General features: G+C 39.5%; 1 protein-coding gene across 4 annotated transcripts in view; it reads right to left on the bottom strand.

The window, feature by feature from the left end:
• Positions 1 to 4,295: 4,295 nt before the first annotated feature.
• KCNK2 (potassium two pore domain channel subfamily K member 2) overlaps positions 4,296 to 21,816 on the bottom strand; it is a 141,210-nt gene continuing 123,689 nt past the window's right edge. For all 4 annotated transcript variants that reach the window (XM_076334568.1, XM_076334567.1, XM_076334570.1 and 1 more), the window contains one exon: positions 4,296 to 6,672. In XM_076334568.1, coding sequence (XP_076190683.1) covers positions 6,355 to 6,672 — 318 coding nt within the window. In that variant the 3' untranslated portion in view covers positions 4,296 to 6,354. The remainder of the gene's footprint in view (positions 6,673 to 21,816) is intronic.

The raw sequence follows: 21,816 nt of genomic DNA, 5'->3' as shown, positions 1-21,816 counted from the left end.
GGGCTATTATTCTGTCCAAATGTGCAATACGGTGCCTTTAAATCTGTAAAATTCCCTCTCTTCTGCTACAGAACAAGCAAAGGTGACGAATTATTCTAAATGCTCTATAAATTACAAAGAAGGGTATGCTAAGTGTGGCTGTTCTAGTTAAAGCAGAACCTCTCTTGATCATGTTTACACCAGATCTAGTGGACTTGAATTAGGGATTGTCCACTGCAGTGATGCACTCTACCTTGTGAGTGCATCCTATATTTGCCCCTTTCAGACTATTAACTTTAATACTCAGATATCCCTGTTGGGTTTGGCACTCAACTGTCAGGAAATTGATAGAAAATATAGGGAAACTTTGGACAAAACCATGAGCTTGGAAAAAAAACTTTAGGAACGGCTTTCCATCACTTTAGCATGCTTGAGTGCATGAATACTGAATACTATAATCTTTGGAGAAAATGCAAAATCCATACAAAACAGGAGCAGATTTGTGACTGGTATAAAAGTCAGAATCAACAGTATAGTAATGTATTCTCTCATGTTCCCATGAAAGAATTTTTAACAAATAGATTCAATATTTCTAGTCATCCAGCAAAGTTAGTCTCTGTCTCCCCTGAGCCAAACAGGACTAAAATACACTTACTGTGAAAGATGTATCTCCAGGAAAACTTCTCAGACCTCCCTGTTTAATTTGAAGGATCAAATTAATAGTGCAATAAAAAAAAAGAAGGGAGCTATCACTAAACTACTGTTTAAGAAGTCATTTCAGGCTGCTATTCATTTTCTGGAGAATATTGTTATTTATTACCAATGACAAATAGTACATTCCCATCAGGATCTCTATTATATGCATATTATATGCCTTTCTCTGGAGGACAAAGATCTGACAGCATACAACTAGTCTTGAGAATTAGCTAGAATTAACAACTGAGTAAATAAAGTAAATCCTTCTTAAGGAGTTTCTCACCGAGGACATTCATTTGCTGAAGTCACACTGAAGATGTCTATATAAACACCCTTGTAACATTCCTACAAAAACCAGTGCACCCAGAGTGTTTAATGAATACTACTATTAATAATTAGTAACAGTGGAGACAGAACACAACATATTATCCTAGTTTTAGTCACAAAGAACTCTAATGCCAAAAGCCTGGTCATAGTGTATTAATTACAAACTACAGAGATGAGTTGCTTTCTCTGTAATTATCTACCTACAGCATCTACACTAGAAAACCAGCTAAACATGCAGAAATAACTAAAGCAGGCAATAAATAATATATTATTTATTATATCACCAGTGTAGATAGACTGCTATAATTCATAAAAAGTTGTGAAGTCCATTGGTTTTCTAAGATACTGATTGTAAATTGAGCTATATTGTCAAATCACTAAATTAACATGAAACAATAGTCAATGTGCCAAAGTGGGTTTTTTAGTCAATTTAAGATTATACAACAAAAATGTCAATACATATTGAAGGCACAAATATATCGGGGTCCAGAAGAAAAAGCTGTATAAGCTACTGTATCAGCTGTTATGTATAAAGGGTAAAATGATGTTGTTCTACAATAAGTAATGTACCTGTTTATAAACTTGATTCAACATGTTCCTCTGAAAGTTTGTGAAAGCACGATAAGCAATGGCCTAAAATTGAAATGTTCAAGTTTTCCAAGTACAATAAACCTATTACATCGATTCTCACACAGGCTCTTTACAATTGTAATAACAATTTGGCAAAGCAGAGAAAGCTCATTCAAGTAAAAGAGCTAGCATTTTTAGTATCTCTGTATAGCTCAACAGCTTTTTATTTCTAATAACAGTAAATCGGCATCTTCTCTATTTTTCCCAAGTGGAAGCCTTTGTTCGCGGTAAGGTTACGTTGTTCATTTAAATCTGCAGGACAACACAAACAAAAAAATCTTATTCATGTTTCTATGACAAAATAATTACTTTAACTCTGACAAATTCATGTAAAATGTATATTTTTCTTAATATATAAAATCCGTTCCTTTCAAATAGTACTGCAAGGTAGGAAAGAAAAGATAATTACCACATAACTGTATGACAGCAATTTATTAGAAATATTACTGCTGTACTTCGACACCATATGTAGTTTCCCTGACAGGAAAATTTCCTTCCCAGGAAATAAAATTATATACATATATAGACTTGTGATGAACATGTAGGGTTGACTAAGTAAAGCAGCCTTCCATTTCTTCTTCCACGGGGCATGTGGTATTCCTATTTAGAGACCATTGGTGTAGAAATAACACTGGAGGCACAAGAACTCAAAACAAACTTACAGACCAGATTTTCTCCCATCTGCTGTCCTGGTCTTACAGGTTTGCTTAGTGACCTAAGGAAGGTCCATTCCAGTTCAAGGGTGGTCCCTTTAGAGGTTTAGCACTTCTGTGGGTTTCTATGTTACCCTCCAGCTGTCATGCTGTTGTATCAAAAAAAATTTCAGGAAGAGGTGAAGAGAGGAAGGCACAGCCAGGATGTTCATGAGATTCAGCAAGCTTCTGGGTTTGACCCTTCCAGGCTGTTCGCAGCTCAGACAGTAGCACCTCAAGGCTGCCTGGATATTGGGAAAAGGAGGACAGGCAGCCTGCAGCTACAAAACACAGAGGGGGTGCCAAAGCAAGCTCCTCCCCGGTACTCAAGCAAGAATGGGGCATGGAACAAATTCTCTGCGATTCAGAATCTCCCTGCCACTCAATGCAGGGCTATTAAAAAATTGCAGCTTTGACCAACACAGACACTTTGGACACTTTACCAGATGTAGTACCCCAGAGAATGCAAAAAAAGGCAGGATTATCATAGGCAACAGCAAACAATACAGATTAGCTACTTCTCTAACAGATTTCAGGTAATTTTTATTAATGTAATGTTTCCTCTAGCACTGAGAAATAAATTCTTTGTTAGGTGGCACATGTGCCTTTACAGATCCGTATGTGCTAGAACTTGTCTCTCATCCCAGATGTTTTGCCAATGTCTTTTTTTATGGTATTTGTTTGGCAGTACAAGAGAAAACAACCCTCTACCAAAGTGAAGTACCATTTTCACAAACTTGCTTAAGTAGCAAGTATCCTAACGGTCTGGAAGTGTCTCCGTGTGTGTGTGTTAGAGGAAGGAGGTTACAAATGGAATTTCATTAAGTGCTAATTCATGCTTTTGCAGCTCCATATTTGGAAGGGAAAAGTGAGCTATGCAAGATTTCCAGAGGCAAGACAGACACAGGTTTTTAATACAAAAGTCTGCTCTTACAGGAATAAAAACAAAAACCTTTATGGAGTTCATTAGGTTTTATAAATTCACTTAGCCATCCACAGCATTTGTGATCTATCACTGTATGTGGAGAGGGAGAAAAAGAATAACATTAATGGTACTAGACACATTTGGATCATGGTAACTCTACCTACTTATACCATCTGGTTTGTTGCATCTTTTCTTCTTCTTCAGTTATTAAATTTACAAATAAAGGATTTTATTTGTTAATGCTTTGTTCCAAACAGGCAAATCTAGTCTAATCTATTTTGATAAGGTAGGACAATTTAGATCTGTTACAAAAGTGAAAAAAGAAACAATATCTTTTATATATACATTAACAGGGGTTATTTCCCATAGATCACACACAAAGTCAAAGTAAATAAATGCTGAATGGATTTAACTAATATCCATACTAATATCTCAAACATTGTCACAGGATATCAAAACAATGTACTCTTTTCAGCAGATCCCGAGATGACCAAAAGTTTCTTTAAAATTAAAGAAACCACATAGACACTCACTTCCATAGGTCGGTAAATGGAAACAAACTGGTTAGAATGACCCAAGGGTTTAAACTAAGGTATCACATCACTGAGTGTCAAAGACAATAAACCTTTAAACATTACCAGCCCCTTTCCGAAAATCGGATCCAAAAGGCACTGAGACACATCCCACCCAAATCAGATTGGAACAATGTAAGGAAACAGTCCTCGTCACGTACCACCACACAGTTGCGGGCTGTCGTTCCCTTGGCCAAGACCTAATTAAAGAGTCCATTGTAAAATATTCACTGCAGAAATGACTGCTCTGGCGTGAAAAGGCTACTGCCCTTAGAGCTGCTTGTTCACACGCTTTGCAGAAGGTTACCACCAGCACGGGAGAACTGGCAGGGCAGCAGGTCAGAGCTCCCCACACCTCCCTCAGTGCAAAGACGCAGCAATTACCATCAGCTCTGTAGCACACGACAAAAGAAACTCCGGCCTGCCAAGTTTTTGAAACAAAACGGCAAGAAACACAACTTAGGGCACAGCAACCAAAGAGCATTATTTTTAATATCAAGAAAAAAAAATTAATTTCCGTGCTGGGTAAGTCAAGCCTTTATTGCTAAACCAGCTTAAATTAGAGCAGGTGGCAAACTGCTATACTCCATAACCAATGAAAGCACAAAAATCAGTTTCACAAATTATTTCTTAGCATTCCAGTTGTAGCAAGCAGGAGATTCAGAGAAGCTTATTTTAATTAAAAACTTTATTTTTCATTACAATTCACAGTTTATACATGGCAAGATGAACCCTCGCCATGTGGACATTCAGAACACTGTGCTGGGGAGACAAGGGTCTTTGTTGTAAGAGCATTGCTCGGTGCTGTGTCATGGAACTTCCTTAGTTTTAAAAGCGTACTCTCTGTAAATGTTAATTGACTGATATTTACACTGAATTGACTGAATTTACATATTAACTTATATTTATTAGAAAACAAGCTAAGCATCCAAAAAACATTAACATTCATATCTTGCATGTTATCTAATGGTCAGAGATGCTGTAAGATTTGCCACTTGAATCATGCCCAATCAGCAAAGTCCCATTCTTTTTTAATTTACACAGAGCCTAAATTATTCTTTAAGGCCTGTTCTATTCATTTTATGTACAGCCAGGTTACAATAGACTAACATAAGAAAAAAAATGCAAAATTATCCATTCCATCCTGCATTTCTTCTGAATCTCATGTACACCTATAAGCAAAACAGAAGATAGAAAATTAAAGTTAATGTGTTTTCTTAAGACCAATAAAGAAAACCCATAGTCTGGTTTAGATCTGCTTCTCGTCAGCCTATCCTGTCTGAACAATCATCCGTATTCAGATTGTGCTATTTATCAGCTCTTCTTCATGCCTGCACTTATATTCAGAGCCATCTCTATTTGAAATGTAGAAAGTCACAGTGATACCAGTTTCAATTGCATTCCCACGTTAGTCACAGCTCCGGCACAGGCAGCCACTGTACAGCGTGACATTCAGGAAAGCACTCCAGCAGGATTCCTGGGTAAAATATCATATGGCGTCTGGTGTGACTTGACTTAAAGAGCAAGTTAAGAATCCTTTTCACAGAGCAAATATCTGGCAGAAGGTATATGCTTATTAGAAATCACTGTATTTTTCTGCATTGTTTTCTGGATGTGGTTATTAGAATACAGCAATTAAAAGCCTCTCCTGCCTCTCCTCAAAATAGTAATTTTTATTTGCTCTTGTCATCTACCAAATAATTTAGTGACAGATAAGCTGCAGATTTTTTGGTACATCTGACGCAGAGAAAAAAAAACAACTGCTGAACACTGCTTGAAAAAATTAAGACCCAAAGAGGGTCTGCAAATTCTACAAGTCAGTGTGAACAAGTATCAGCTGGACCTGAGTAAAACAAAATGCTTCTGGGGGACATGTTTGCAACTTTTGAAACTGCAGTGCCTTTAAATTTGATGATTGTGGAGTTTTGGCATTCATTCATGCTGGTTGGTATCTTCACGACAGACACCTTTAAAACACCATCGTTTCAAGAAGAATGAAAGCTCAAATGAAATACACTTCTCATGCAAAAAAACCAAACAAACAAAAAACCATACAGGAACTGTAGAGGTTCTGGTTCTTCAAAAGATAAGGCACTGACAAAAATTTCTTAGGTAAAAGGCTGCATAAGAATTTCTTGCCATTTACAAGTGTGTTGTAGTCCAGAAATGGTCCATTCCTAGGCTCAGTAAGGTAGACCCTGAAATTTTAAGGACTGATCCCTCAAAGCTACATTGTTACCATAAACAAGTGTGATTCATTCTTGAGGCCATATGGCACATTAGGAGAAGTGAAAAACAGTCTGGGCAGATAAAGGCAGAAGACGTTGCTTGTTCCAGCATCTTTCGATAACAGGAGTGCCATTCATCTTTGTGTCTTTGAAGAGATGCGATGGTAAATCTGGACTGTAGTTTCTGTGGAACTCATGCACACATATAAAATGCTATTAGCATTGATCATCAACAGGGTGGAGAAAAAAGATATATGGCTAGTCTAAGCCAAGAGCTTCTCAAGGACTGGGATCCAAAGTCACAGCTACTTAATGTTTTCAATAACAGCTATCTCTTCTGCTGCACAGTGTGGTGTCAAACCATTCATGTAAATGCTGTCCGTCTTTGTTAGAGCTGGCAAGATGTCCTTCTCACTGGTGAGATGGTTGACTGACAGGGTTCTCTTGCAGGGAGTCAGGTCTTGATTGTGGTTGACGGCGAGTTCTGCGGAGAGCTTCCTTTTGATAGAGGTAGCCCGCTGGAACTTGTCATAGATCTCCACGCTCAGGCGCCTTCGAGTTTCTTTGAACTCTGCGGTGACGTTGGCTGTCCACTCCGCAGCATGGGCTCTGAATTCCCCTACCTGTGGCAAAAATGAGGAAAAAAAAAGAAGCATTATGGGGCCGAGGACTTTAGACACTGTTTAGGCTCAAGAGCCTCGTGGGAGAGCAATGCGGCTTTGGGCTGGCAAAGAGCTACTGCTGCTGGCAGAGATTTCTCATGCTGCAGACTCACTCTTTTATTGATAGCAGCTAAACAAGAAGAAATTATTCTAAAAACACAATAAAAATCTTTTCCACTAAGTTTTCTTTAGTTATAGGCAGTCAACAATATGGGGAAGCTGCAGAGCCCTGACAGCTGCACAGTACCCAGCTGGTCAGGGGATGCTGAAATCCCAGCAATCCAGGCTGTGTTGTGTATTGTTACTAGGGTGCAGGGTTATTTATGAGCACTTTTACTGTCTCTGGAAAGATCCCTGGGAGACTTGGCAAAGAATTTTCTAAATTTAGACAGAAAAGCTTTTTTGAAGGAAAATGTCAGCTGCTTGTATTCTCTTTTTTGTGCTTGCTCAAACATAGCACCAATACGGCAGCAGTTTCAGTCACGTCAGCAACATGTCTGCTTACCACCCTGACACCGCTGAAGTGACATACTAAAAAGCAGCACGAAGACAATTGCAGAGTGGAACTCCGAGAGCTGTTACCGATCACAGCCAAAGGAAAGGCAGTCTGCCAGTCGCCGCACGTGGCTGCTGCACAATTACCATACAGCTGGAGGCGGGTATTTCCCCTGCTATGCCCAGATCTCCAGTCAGGTTGGCTGCAAGGTACTAGTTTGTACCATCACCACCATTTCACGAACGTATGTATATCCCCTGCTGCCCACTCAGTTTCTGTGCTCTAACTTTGTATGTCCTTATGTTGACAGCCTTGGAAAAGGCTGATCCACTTTCACTAAAAACTACCATAATTTTTTCCCCTTAAGCTTTCTTTCCACCATTTCAGTGTTTCAGTACTAGGAAAGCTGGAGCATCCCATGAGCCCAAGCTCTGAGGGTAGGGCTGAGGAATGGGGACGAAGGCAGCTGCTGGCACAGAATCCCAAGTTATCCTTATTCTTCCTCAGATATGGCATGAGGTAGACTGAGCAGCTCACCCAGATAATAGTCTGAGGTGAACTATGGCCCTTATATGCTATTTATATTTTTGCTCTTATATTTCAACCAAACCACTGTTGCAATATTAAGTAATTTACATAGGTAATTAAAGAAGGCACCTTTTGAGGACATTATCTCATTATAACGGCAAAGGAAATAGACTGTTTCTCTTTAAATCTCTGCTTTGTAGGCAGTTTAATAGTTGGAAGGTATAGTACAGAGAAGATAGACTGCTGATAAATACAACTCCAAAGCAAAGCATTTCAGAAGAATTAACCCACTTAAATAAATTAGTCTAATTGGTACTGCTCAGTCCAGAATTTCAATCATTGGCAAGCAAGCTCGGACTTGGTGAGCATAGAAATAAAAAAAAATTAACAGAGAAATATGGGGGGTAAACCATCAGAGATAAGTGACCACAGGCTTATTCATGCTTTGCAGCACAGTGGAAAACAGGAATATAATGAAGGTAAAAAACAATCAGCTCACCCAGGAGTGACAGGGTTTCAGGAAAACTTCCCCCCTCCAGAAACAAAACAAAAAGATCTCTTTACCCAGGGGTCATTTTATTACATTTGTCTCAGCTTCAGTGAATTACACAGATGACTAATGTGGACCCATTATGTATATTTTCTAAAACAAGGATTACTATCTGTAATACACAGAGGACTCGCCCAGCTGAATGATTATTAGTATTTAAATTGTGCAATTAGGATCAGACACACTGCACTTCAGATCTGAAAATAATGAAATCTGTAATGCTGAAACATTTCAGCTGCTACAATATTTTTATTCGTAGTAAACAAGTAATAAAAATATGATAAGCAGTATCAGTGCATACCCTGGGGCAGCTTTGTCCTTCTCCGAAGCTTTACTAAAGGCAAGCTGCTCAGATTCTGGAGCATGCTTCTGTCCAGGGGAGCAAAGAGCCAGTATACGGGTTCCTATTTTACCCCACACATTTGGACACCTCACCAGCTGCGTAAGCATTCGCTAGACCAGTATTGCTCAGACACACATCTCTGGCATTGCATATGGTCACATTCAAGGGATGTTATCAGACTGGTGGCTTTAAAATTGTGTCTTGGCAACCTACTGGAAGCTACAACCATCTTGAACTGTCTCCCCATATGCCTTTTAACCTTCCTTTTACCAGTAGTTTCAGTTCCCACTTCTCTCACGTTTTTCCAGCAAAGAAAAAACAGCTGGCCATGCTTCTCACGAAAGCAACTCTATGTAACCCCTAGGATAGGCTCAGAATTTCCTTGCCAGCCCACCTCACCGCATGCTGATGATGGACCTGTCTTGCACAAGGCAAGCTGCTATATTTTAACTCTTGTGCATGTAAGTTATTCAGGAGAATTTTAAAATTGTAGTTGTTAGGAAATCTGATTACTAAATTCTAATTAGATTTCTTTTGGAAAGCAAGTTTATGCAGCCAGCTGAAGAACATCATTAAATATGCCTTTGGAGATGGGCTCATGTTCCAATTAAGGTGATGTGGAACATGAACATGGTGGAATCAATCCTATCTTCCCATAGACCAGAGCTATGAAGCTGTTTGGTACAATTTCAGTTTTATATTAAAATCATAGAAAAAAATTGAAAAATGCAGTGCTATTGCTAAGCAGAATTGAAATGCATTAGTAGTAAAACAGAGGTAATTGCAGAGCATGAGAAACTAGAAGTTCAGTGCTGTGTGAACTATGCATGCCCCAAATTATTGCTTTCAGCCCCTAGCTTTTGTGTGAACTGAAATGCACTCAAAAATGTTACCCCTTCAGAATGAAGCTCTTAATTCCATAGCACTTACGGACTTAGGCACAAAAGGTTATAGGAAAAGAAATGTGCAGTTTTTAACTGCCAGTGTTCATAAGCAACTTGCTCTTATAATTTGATCCCTCCTTTATCCATAGGGACATTTCTGTATATGTTCAGGTTCTTTCTGTCCTTAGGGTATGACATTTTATCATACTGCATTACAGCTCCTCTTCATCTGGGGCCTGACAGCCACAAAATGTCTTATGCAAAGTGATTGAAATGCCACTTGCCTATGCTGCTCAAAAAAAAAAATCTTCACATACCTACCTACTGTAACAATTGTTTACTTTTCTCCAATTCTCTTGCTTCATTAGAGCACACAGCTCTGTAGACTCTGCAGCTGTCATAGTTGGGGCAATGTGACACGAGGACAAGGCCTCTTAGTCACAGAAATTATTGACAACTAAGGATTTTACATAAGACTGAATGACACAAAATGTTTCAAAAGTAATAGGAAAAACATGTCACAGTGATAGCACCTGACTCAGCCATACAATAAGCAACACTAATCTGGTGATGCTGCTCACTCCTAACCTTTGGGGAATAGAGATGCCACCAGTAACGGGGACACAGTCCCTAGCCCAGCTCCAGGATTGACTTCCTCCACATCAAAATCCAAATTAGACTGCAAGGTGTTAGACATATTTCAGAAGGAGTATCAACTCTAACCTATTAACATTGTACTTTGAACATCAACAGCTAGTAACTTTATTAGGTATTTATGAAGCAATACCCTACTGCCTTATGAGTCCAGGGAAGAGGGTCTCAATGACAAATTCTCAAGAAATATGGTAATGGTAACACAATTAAATATTCCACACAGCACAATTCACCATGAAAAACCTAGATACTTTTCTATCAAATAAACAGCCAATTCCTTGCCCAGCACAGGCTGCCTGGCCTTCAGCTACCACTGCAGATGGGCCTGGATATCCCATACATTCTTCATCGTGTCTGACACCCTCAAGCGGATGTCTCAAATACCATGGGTCATCTCCAGTAGCGTCTCTAAATGTCTATGTTAAGGTGTCTCTGTCTACCTGTGGTGGAAATGTCACATTTACTCTATTAGGATATAATGAGGAATAGCCTCTGAACAATTTTGAAGTGTGTCTACTCATTCCTGTTAAAGTCACTTTTGATTTTTTGGGGGGTTTGTCTGTTTGTTTTTAACTGTACATCAAAAAAATACTGCATGAACTTCCTGAATGAACAAACAGTTCCCAGGCTGTGCACATACGTTATCACCAATATTATTTAAAGACAGACATACTGAATTTGACAGAACTAGGAAAAAACATGGACATTAAGCAACCATTCCTTCACCTATTCCTGTGAAAACCCATCTAAATTAATAACGACCTAAAACTGGCCCTCAGCCAGTATCACTAGCGAGACCAAAACTCTCTGTTCGTTTCCATCGCCACCATGTTTTAGCTTTCCCACTGTCTAGCTGAGCTCTGCGCTTGGATAGAGGCCAACAGCATAACCCAGAATGTAAGTATGTCCAAGGGGATGCTACTGCTAAAATAAAAAAAAAAAAAAAAAAAATGAAGATACTGAAGCACCTGCTTCATTCTTCAGTACATTTACTCTAATTCCTTATACTTGTCAGGAGTTTGGGGATCTTTCTGGGCACTCCGCTCACAACAGATACCCAAATAATTATGCAAACAAAACTGCCCACCGTGCAGGAAGACCGCTCACCCTATTAAGTGTGGTCTGGACAGCACAAGCCATGTAGCCATAACCTTTACATAAGTAATCTGTACTTTGAATGAAGCCACATCTGTGGTCTAACAGAAAAAAACCACAAGCCTAATTAAGGACATCCTTAAATAGACCAAAATGAATATACACTTGTCTAACTTAACTTTGCCTTAGTTTTGCTCCTCCCTCTCAGGGAGATTCTTGAAAAATCCCAACATTACAGTATAGCCAGTTAATCTACTTCTACTTACAGAGTGGGAAGAAAGATATCCCACTTGGACGGAACTCAGATATATGACATGGAAGTTATGATGTACTTGGGAGGAGCTAAACCACTAAGTACCAAATAAGAAAAAAATTAACTTTATATATGCTATGCAAGAAAATGAAAATATATATTTCTAAATAATGTGTGTAGCTTTTCCTTTCATAGCTGTACTCTACGTTGTTTCCTTTGGCATACAGGGCTCATACATTTTACAATGGCCACGTTAGTGCAAGCCAAAAAAAATGAATTAAAGAGCAAGTAGATGAGCTGGAGATATCCTTCTGACTGCATTTTAGGGGAAAAAAAAGTGGCCTTCCCTACAGATATTCTTAATGCTTTAGATGTTCCTCAGTGTATAATTTCTAACATTTATCCCTAATGCAGTCTTCAAAGTTTCGCAGCTTCATTTTTCCTCTCCAATGTACTTTTTCTGTTACTTAAAAATAACACACCCAATTAACCTCTCCATGATATGCTACTCAGAGACAAAACTAGAAAGAGCATGTACATGTCACGTTATCCAGGCAGCAGAATACAGTACATAACATTTTGTCTTAGCTTTCAAGAAACTCATCCAGCATTTGCAGAAATTGTTCTCAAAGTCCTACTTAAAAAACAAAATTAAAAAAAATATAGGTATGGAGAGGGTTGATGGGTTTAACAATGCAGCTGCTAGGGGGGTTGATTCCCTGCGTGGGTAGGAGGGTTTGTCTATCTGCCATCTCACTTTCCTGCAGTTCTGGACAAGCATACACCACCTCTTCCCACCTGAGCTACTGCTGGCCACAAATTTAAGTTCACTACATCAGTTGCCTATAGGCTAGAGAAGACTGGAGTGCAGAAGAGAAAAAGACAAGTTTCACAGACATTTTTACTGAAGCCTGTGCATTTCCTATATGTTAAGAGAATCTCATTTATTGTCCAACTAAATAAATTCCCATCCCAATTATCTGGCTTTTAGTATTTCTCTAATTATAGCATTATTAGTAAGTACCCAAGCCCCATCGTGCTTTAATTTGTGCACAGGTATTTAGAGAAGACTGTGCTTTACTTGTCTTTAAAGGCAAAGGAAAACAGTAACAAAATGCAACATAGAAATACCACAGGCACTAGTGAGATACCTATGCTGAGCTTTCCCAGGTGTTTAACCACTATCTTCTGTTCCTTCATTCTGTCAGGACCTCAGCTCTGTAGCAGAGAACTCTTCTACACCAGGTCTTTAAGTTACCAGACTTTAATTTCAAAGTGAATGGCACAAATGAAGCAGTAAGTGATCCCTTTTTTGGTTCCCCTGACTGGTATACATGTCCCTCTGTTTTTCAGGCAAATATTAGAGGGGAAAAGATTCTATTTTGTGAAATTGTCATCTTCTGGAGTAACATTTAAATTACATAGCTGTATTTTTGTATCCATGGTGGTCAGAAATGTTTTGGGAACAATGCTCTCCCACTGGAAACTGGATTATTCAGTCCTGTAATAAGTAATGTTTGTCAGTTCATTCTGGTGAGCAATGATTGTTTGGTTTCACCCACATAACTTCCATGAGCACATCTGATGCCTTGGATGAAATAAACCACATTCTCCAATGGGAACGCAGAGAGCCCATGAATTTTGATTATTTTTTTGTGGAGGAACATCTATGGTGGCAGCTGTGAGAATATGTTTTGTGGAGATGTGACAGATGGCAGATGCAGAAATGGCCCTTCTGCTCTATCATGGTCTGATTCAACAAAATAAAAACAGGTAGCCTACAAAATAAAAAAAAAATCATGTCTACAAAAACAGAACCAGATATACTAACAGTCACCATATTTGTTTTGTTTTACCTCTTTTTTTTTTTTCCAGAAATATGAACACTTCTATGGTAAGTACCTCCTCAGAACTATTATTGAGTATTGCCCATCAGACACTTCTTCAAATACAGCTGCATGTGTGTGTCTCAATACTGTGCACAAGTCATTGCCCTGATTATCTCAGTCCCTAATGTTCCGCTTTATTAATAACTTTCAAAGATAACATAAGATGCTGACATTTTCCTAGCAAAATCAGCTGTTCTATTTAGTTGTTTCATCTACAACAGAGCACCATCCAAGCCCTCTTTCAACCTGATTAGAGTGAATGACATCCACCTGTATTAACCACAAGAAACTATTTAGGTTTACATAAAGCTCTACCAGCTGAGCCTAAGGTGATTCAGGAGAACAGCATGTGTTCTCGGTCTGCACTATATAGCCAATGACTTTGCTGTGGCCAGAAATAGCAAACGTTTTAAGAATTATACTAGAAGCATAATGAAACCCAAACCACAGGCAGTTGAAAGACTGTCTCAACTTTCTCCCACAGGAAAGAGACAACGACTGTTTCATAAACTCATTGGACGACTTTTTTTAGCTTATAAAGATATGCTAAAGAAAACATAAAAAAAGGACTTTTAATTTTGACTTGGTACTGAGTAAGGAATGGCTATTGTAACTACATGGTCAAGTCCCAGTAAAAACTGTTCATTTCTTAACCTTCTAATGTTAATATCTGGAGTGATACTTGTGTGAAATATTAAAGCTCCACTTTGGTTGTTAAACACTAGTATTACAACTGCACTCATCCCTTGTAAAGGGAAGTATTCCATAGTTTCTTCAGTCCTTTTTATCCATGACTGCGAAGCAGTTTCCTCACTGTCAACACAACTTCTTGAAGATGCCAGGGTATTCTGCTGAACTGGCTTTGTCTGGGGACTCATCCACAAGACAGCTATCAAATACATACATATTCAGTATTACTAACATGTTTTGGCGTCTCTTCCTAACAAAATCCAAGCACTGAGATTAGCTTAAAAAAAGTAAAGTTTTCAGGAATGTTAATCATGAAGACGTGGGCTGAACAGATTCCAGATTAAATATCACTCTGTCAATAGAGTTAAATCACAGATATATTTGTCACAGTAACCTAAAAGATCGATTACACCGTCTCCAAAATTCAAGATTTCCTAATGTAAACCATGATAATGTACATTCAGGGAATCTTCATGGGTAATTAACTCCAAGAAATGCCACTGCTATAACTGAGCTCTCTTTAATCAATTTCTCTTATTATGAAGTATAAGTCAGTCGCTCCAGTTTTATTTTTGCAAATTCAATAGCTCCCACCATCACTACCTGGTTGCATGCAGCCCGCGCTGGAGGCATTTCCACCTCCCCTGAACCGTCCAGTCGGCACGGTGAGGCAAGGGGGAGCGCTGGGGAGAGCAGGGCCAGGCGTAGGGGCTGGCTGGCGAGGTGCCAACAGTGCCCCCCTGCCCTCGGCAGGCACAGCATGCCGTGCTGCTCACGGAAGTGTATTTAGGCAGCACGTCTCTTGTAATCGGCACCACACCAGCATCACTTCGGAACCTAGTACTTAATATGCGATAATGAAACAGCTGTCTCTAACGGGCTTTAATATGCCCAGCTGAGGTGTGATATAAACATAAATGATATAAATATAAACCACACCAAAATTGTAACAGTCTAGGTGTTACCTTTGTGTGTGTGTGTTGAATCTGAAGTTAAGCAGGCATCACAGGTCCAAAGTACACAAAGCTACGAGGAAAGACATCTCCAAAAAGTGTCAAAAACCATCAGCAGATTAGTTTTCCTGGGACTCTCAGAATAACATGTTCTTTCATATTCATTATTGCACACAGTACTACAGTGTACTTGTAAAAGATTGATCAATACAGAAACTCAGTATTACAGACTGTTGCTAGGGCAGGACCGAGAACACCACCAGGATGACTTAAAATCTCTTGAGAAGGGAACAGATCAAATTGCATTCAAAACCGGGTCAGCCATTTCTACCTTACACCAACACCACTCTTTATACATCTCCGAGACTCAGAGACATTATGGAGGGACTGTATTCCCATCTTTCATTTTGGGGTGGTTTTTTTGTCCTGTCACTAGTCAAATTTGACCAGAGACCTATGGCTGTATTTACTGTAGAAAGATTTTATATGTTTCCACATCTCAAATTATTAGAAACAATCACCTTTTTGAATGTGGCTATTCTTTCTCAAATATACTTTCCTGTACATCTTGGATGGACTGGAAAAAACTCTTAATGCTAGGGGGACTTCTCTTCAGACAGCTCTTTTGCCATTTTTGTAGCTCTCTGCATTCCTTCTGAATTTTAGACCACAGATCTAGGGACTGGTTTATGGTAATACACCTTTTAATGACATCTGCAGCAGTAACACCACTTTCCTACAGAAATTCAATGATCCCCTGCTTGTACATCTTAGGAAATGTATCACCCCTATTAATCATTGCCTTGCAAAAGGACTTCACATGCAATTTCTTCCACACCATGACTGTCTCCCACAAATATTTCCGATTCAGTGCTTTCTAGGAACGGACCTCCATCAAGTTAGTCTGACCTACCCATTGAACTTGTGGATATACAATTCTTAAAACTACTGTAATTGGTTTTTTAATTTTTTGTAAGAAAAGGAGAAGCCCAAACAATTGTTTTTTTCAACAGAAGCTGATCCGTCTCACTTAAAACAATGCACAATGGATCAGCAATTGGCTCACACTTTTGTAAAAAGCCTCTGATCACCAGGCTGAAGAATTATTCTTATCATCGTCATTTCTAAGTGAACAGATGTTGTTTCTTAAAACAGCGGGAGCCAGGTTAAGAGCTCATGGCCACTGAAAGAACTTCTCCTTCCTCCTCCTTGGTTGCACACCCTCACTGAACAGCCTCTGAGGCCTATGTGTTTGCCCGGTATGCCAGTTCAACTCACTAAAACCTTGCAAAACTTCCTCACTTGAGTCCACTCATTTTTTCATCTTTTCATGCATACAGCCTACATTTAGGGTCCCTCCGCAGGGGATATGAGAGGTGGCTTCAAGTTCTTTTTAGGCTGGGACCCTTAAATTGGGTGAGCACCTTTAGCCTGAAGGTGGTAAAATGAAAAGACTACAAATATTATAGGGATTGCAATAATCTTCATGGCATCATCATGACAAGCCTAATTCTGTTTTGACAGACATGAGTGACAACTCTGCTACTGGTGCCAAGAAGATTAAACTGAATGATGATTCAGATGAGTCAAATTTGTTTAATTTGTTTATAAATATCAAAGATAATAGTTGCCTCTTGAATTTCCACAAGAAGTGAATGTGCTATTTCTCATGAAATTTTAGGCTTGGTCTTTAAAGCTGGATCCATATTGTTCAACTCAAAAGAAAGACACACAGCATGAAAAATCACTTGTCCAAACTGTCTAACATGAGGCAGTCACCTGGACTCTTGATATACAGTGAAGAGAACAGGCTCTTCCAGGATGCAATTCATCTCATATGGTAGATGCCTCAAAAAATTCAAATGGATCACGCTAGAAACACTCATTTCCTTCCACTGACTATAAAGGTGTCCTGGTTTTGGCTGGGGTAGAGTTAATTTTCTCCATACTAGCTAGTATGAGGCTATGTTTTGGATTTGTGCTGAAAACAGTGTTGATAACACAGGGATGTTTTCGTTGTTGCTGAGCAGTGCTTACACAGAGTCAAGGCCTTTTCTCCTCCTCACACCACCCCACCAGTGAGCAGGCTGGGGGTGCACAAGAAGTTGGGAGGGGACACAGCTGGGACAGCTGACCCCAACTGACCCAAGGGATATTCCACACCATATGACGTCATGCTCAGCATATAAAGCTGGGGGAAGAAGAAGGAAGGGGGGGGATGTTCAGAGTGATGGCATTTGTCTTCCCAAGTAACTGTTATGTGTGATGGAGCCCTGCTTTCCTGGAGATGGCTGAACACCTGCCTGCCGAGGGGAAGTAGGGAATGGATTCCTTGTTTTGCTTTGCTTGCGTGTGTGGCTTTTGCTTTACCTGTTAAACTGTCTTTATCTCAATCCACAAGTTTTCTCACTTTTACTCTTCCAATTCTCTCCCCCATCCCACCAGGGGGGGAGTGAGCAAGTGGCTGTGTGGTGCTTAGTTGCCAGCTGGGGTTAAACCACAACAAAAAGGAATGTAGATGACTAGGTCAGATGTTGATATCTACACTGGAGATGAATCCCACCTTCATTGACTTGAATGGAGTCAGGACTAGAGCTTAATAAAGAGAATGTCGCGAGGCCAAGGGACATAAGCACTTAATTTTAAAAACAGGAATTTAAAATTTATAGCCCAAATGACTAAGATTCTTGGTTGGGTAGGCATTTTTGCTGGAAACGCTGAAATTCAGAAGCTGCTGCATACTGAAGTAAAAGACAAATATGACAAGGAAAAAAATCCTGCTGAAATTTTACCTTTCAAAGAGACTAAAATCAGAAGACTTTAAAAGTGCTCTGAGTAATCAGAGTATAGAGAATAATGAAGAGGAGGGAGTTTAAGGCAAGCTAGTACAGCTGAAGCTGAACTTCAGAGACAGATCACCTACTTAAGATTACAGCACACAGCATGTTCCAGTGACTTTCTGACACTTCATCTATCTTACTGTATGAACTGCTTCCAGCAGCAGATCTATCCTTCTAAAACTCCCACTTCTCTCTCTACTTGTCTTTCACCTCCCTCCCCACTTGATGCATTCAAAACTCTCAAGAGTGTTTCAGGAGACAAAAGCCACCTGAGCAACTGACAGACATTCTGGTTATCCGGATTTTAATATCAAAATACAGCATTACTGTGGATCAGTGCATATCTGATCAGATTTTTTTTGTCTCAGTTCCACTTGCATATGACAAACTTTCCCGGTAGTATCCTGAATAAAAACAGATGTTTTATTTTGTTGAAACAGTGAAATGCATTATTACCGCAAAGTCTTACGTAAACTGCTTTTAAGAACAATGCAACTGCATTAAGAAAAATGTGAACAGGACTATAGATATTAGGTGATATCCATTATCAGCATGCCCATTTCCTGGAATATGGAGGATTCCTTCAATAATATACACCCTAAATATGCTATGATAAACTATTTTTTACTTTAGACTACAGGGAAAGGCAAAAAGATTATTACGGCTGCCTATCAAAAGAGATATCAAATACCTCGGCTGATACATAGTTCTGGTTGTTGAGCGGGGCTTTCCAACACTTGCAACCCCGCCCGTCTTCATCCTGGACTCTGGTACAATTCACTAGACTTGGCTGCTATCAGCCCTTGGTCTTAGACCGCTGAAACCAACACAACCGATCGCTATTGAGTGATCTGTTCCCTCCTGTGTCTAAAATATGGTAGGCTACTAATATTTTTTTCATGAAAGGTATGACAAATCCTATACAAAATCTTGTTTACTTGTAGGTGTTGATACCCATAGTGAGTAAGTTTCGTGAAGGAAGATTTTCGGTGTCTTATGTTTCCTAGGAAATATATTAAACTGTTTCAGTTTTCAGAGTGCATTAATTACTGTCCTATAGATTTTATCATAGCCTCTGTCTCTCAGTAGATTTCAGTATATAACATTGTTTCTAATTTCAAAGGCTACCTTTAGGTATAATGAGCTATTTCCCCAAGGACTGACAGAATGTTTCCTTAAAAGACAGTTAAAAAACATACTTAGAACTAGGATTTTCCATTGCACTCATTTCTGCTATTTGAACTCCAGATAGGTTCGTCCGCTATAATCTGCATCCACAGAAGCTGGAACAGACCATCGTAAACTTAGGTTTAACTGAAAAAACAGACAATACAAGAAATTCAGTCTCCTCTGGCTTCTGCTAGCATAGAGGAGACTTGATGACTACATTTCCACTAAACTCCCTCAGCTTCTTCACTCAAGTTTTCCTAGGCAGATAGTAAGGATGAGCTAAAAGCAGCAGTTTTTATCATAAAGTGCTACCTGTAAGGTAAATTTTAGTGCAACGCTTCTGTTCAAACGCAGCCAATCTTATAACAAAATGCAATATAATTATATAACTTTCTTCCTACAAAGTATCATTAGGATAGAATACAGAAATAATTTTTCGTCTTTTCTAACTAGCACACAACTTGTGCTATGCCATAATTCAGTTCTCAAACTGAGCTCCGTCATTTTTAAAACTGTAGTATTTTTAAACTGCTAAAACATTTTCTTTCCGTTACGAATTCTCAGACATGCCTGAGCAATGGGTGAAGAAGTGGGGGGGAGATTTCTGAACATCAGAGATATGATTAATTGAACAAATGGTACCAGTTATGTTATGTCTGTCTTTAATCTAACCTAACAAACGAGACACTTGTATACAGCAAAATCCTGAATACCTGCATCAGCCAAGAGAATTTGGATCTATCTGAAGAATGAGGTTTTCCTTTCCGTAGACAAAATGAATATGCTTGTTTAGACTACAAAGGTGAGAAAGAATGGAAAGATGAAATAGGCATATATTCCTGGTGCCTGAGAAAAGAAAGTTTGGCATAGCGCTGTGCTGCATAACCTGGCAAATGGAGTTTTACTTGATAAAAATAGGAATGTATTTAATGTTTTAAAGGAATACATGAGTTTGTTTGTTCAATTCATGTTTCTTTAAATCTTTTCCAAAGTTAGTCTATATTGAAATAGCTTCAGTATAAAATAAAAACAAGATACTATAAAATTCAGTCTTAATATAGTATCTTCATTATAATAATATGGATAATGAGACACACTAAACAAGATTAAACCCTCAGTATGCTATGTACAATTATATAGTCAAGATAGCATCTTATCCAGGGATCTTACCGTCTGGATAAGAGAGAAGAGTATGAGAAAAGTGAGATTAAAGACCAGATGAATTCTAGGAAGTAGTGTGCAGAACTAAACTGTGTCACCAGTGTCTGAGGAAATGCAGCAAAACCAAGCCTGAACAAGGTATTTTTGCATAGTCCCAAGTCATAGTGTCTCAGTCATATCACATTTTTTCAAGGATCCAGAAACAAGTAACCCAGGGAAACTAAATGCAGTTTAGGCAACGCCCCAAGTTGAGGACGGTTAAACACTAGGAGAGTGCACAGGGGAAACACCGCATGTGCTTGCCCAGCTCTTACTTCTTCCTAGTGCAGAGGGAAAAATGGGCTAGACCGACCTAATTCTGAAGTTCAAAATAACGAAGAAAAAACATGCAGGTTAATGGCACTTGAGGTGATCTATTGGTTTCCCTGCAGCCAGTGTAAATCATGCAGGTTGGGTGTTAAAAGATGCCCTCAGTGCTTTTCCACAAAACAAAGTGGTGATCCTGCAAACTGTTGAACTTGCAAATGGGAACACTTACGTGATACCTGCTGCTCTGTATCTCTGAAGGACACTGGGAAAGCTCATTGTGTAGGGAAAGTTATAAATATCCTTTCAAATCTACAGCACAGGCACAAAAGATGATACTCTCTAAATGAAACTGATCAAATAAATATTGTCCTCTGCTTCAGAGCTAAGTGTTTATGAAATGTCTGGTAAAAGTGTACTTACAACAGACCTGCCACAATGCTGTCTCGAACTATAAAGAGCTACGAGCATAGCAAGGGCAATGAAAAAGGGCTGCCCAGCCCACATCCTCACAAAGTGGGCTTAATCCTGCCCAAGCCCCCAGCTCACATCCCCCTGCCTGCCGTCACCATCACTGCTGCCTTCTGGCCAGAAAGCAGCAGGGACCCTGAAGGTCTGTAATGAGTGAAGGTATATAGGAGTAAGCTACCCTTTATAGCAAGGACTTCGGGAATGTCCTGGTTTCGGCAGGGATAGAGTTAATTTCCTTCCTAGTAGCTGGTACAGTGTTTTGGATTTAGGATGAGAACAAAGTTGATAACACACCCATGTTTTAGTTGTTGCTAGGTAGTGTTTACACTAGCCAAGGACTTTTCAGTTTTCCATGCTCTACCGACTGAGAAGGCTGGAGGTGCACAAGAAGCTGGGAGGGGGCACAGCCAAACTGGCCAGAGGGACATTCCATACCATGTGACGTCATGCTCAGTACATAAACTGGGGAAAGCTGGCCGGGGGGGGCCGCTGCTCGGGGACTGGCTGGGCATCGGTCAGCAGGTGGTGAGCAATTGTACTGTGCATCACTTGCTTTGTGTATTATTATTATCATTTTATTTCAATTATTAAACTGTTTTTATCTCAACCCACAAGTTTTCTCACTTTTACTCTTCCAATTCTCTCCCCATCCCACCGGGGGTGGGGGCGGGGGGAGTGAGCGAGCGGCTGCGTGGTGCTTAGTTGCCAACTGAGGTTAAACCACGACAGGGAACTCAAGGATTGCCAGGATTACATCTAGGCATTGATGCCGTGCCCTACAGCTAGGAAAACAATTTAAAACAATATAAGTAGTAGGCCACT

Source organism: Aptenodytes patagonicus, chromosome 3 (genome assembly GCF_965638725.1).
Source record: "Aptenodytes patagonicus chromosome 3, bAptPat1.pri.cur, whole genome shotgun sequence".
Lineage (NCBI taxonomy): Eukaryota > Metazoa > Chordata > Aves > Sphenisciformes > Spheniscidae > Aptenodytes > Aptenodytes patagonicus.
Note: the sequence above shows the minus strand (reverse complement) of the source record. Positions and strands in the feature narration are given on the sequence as shown.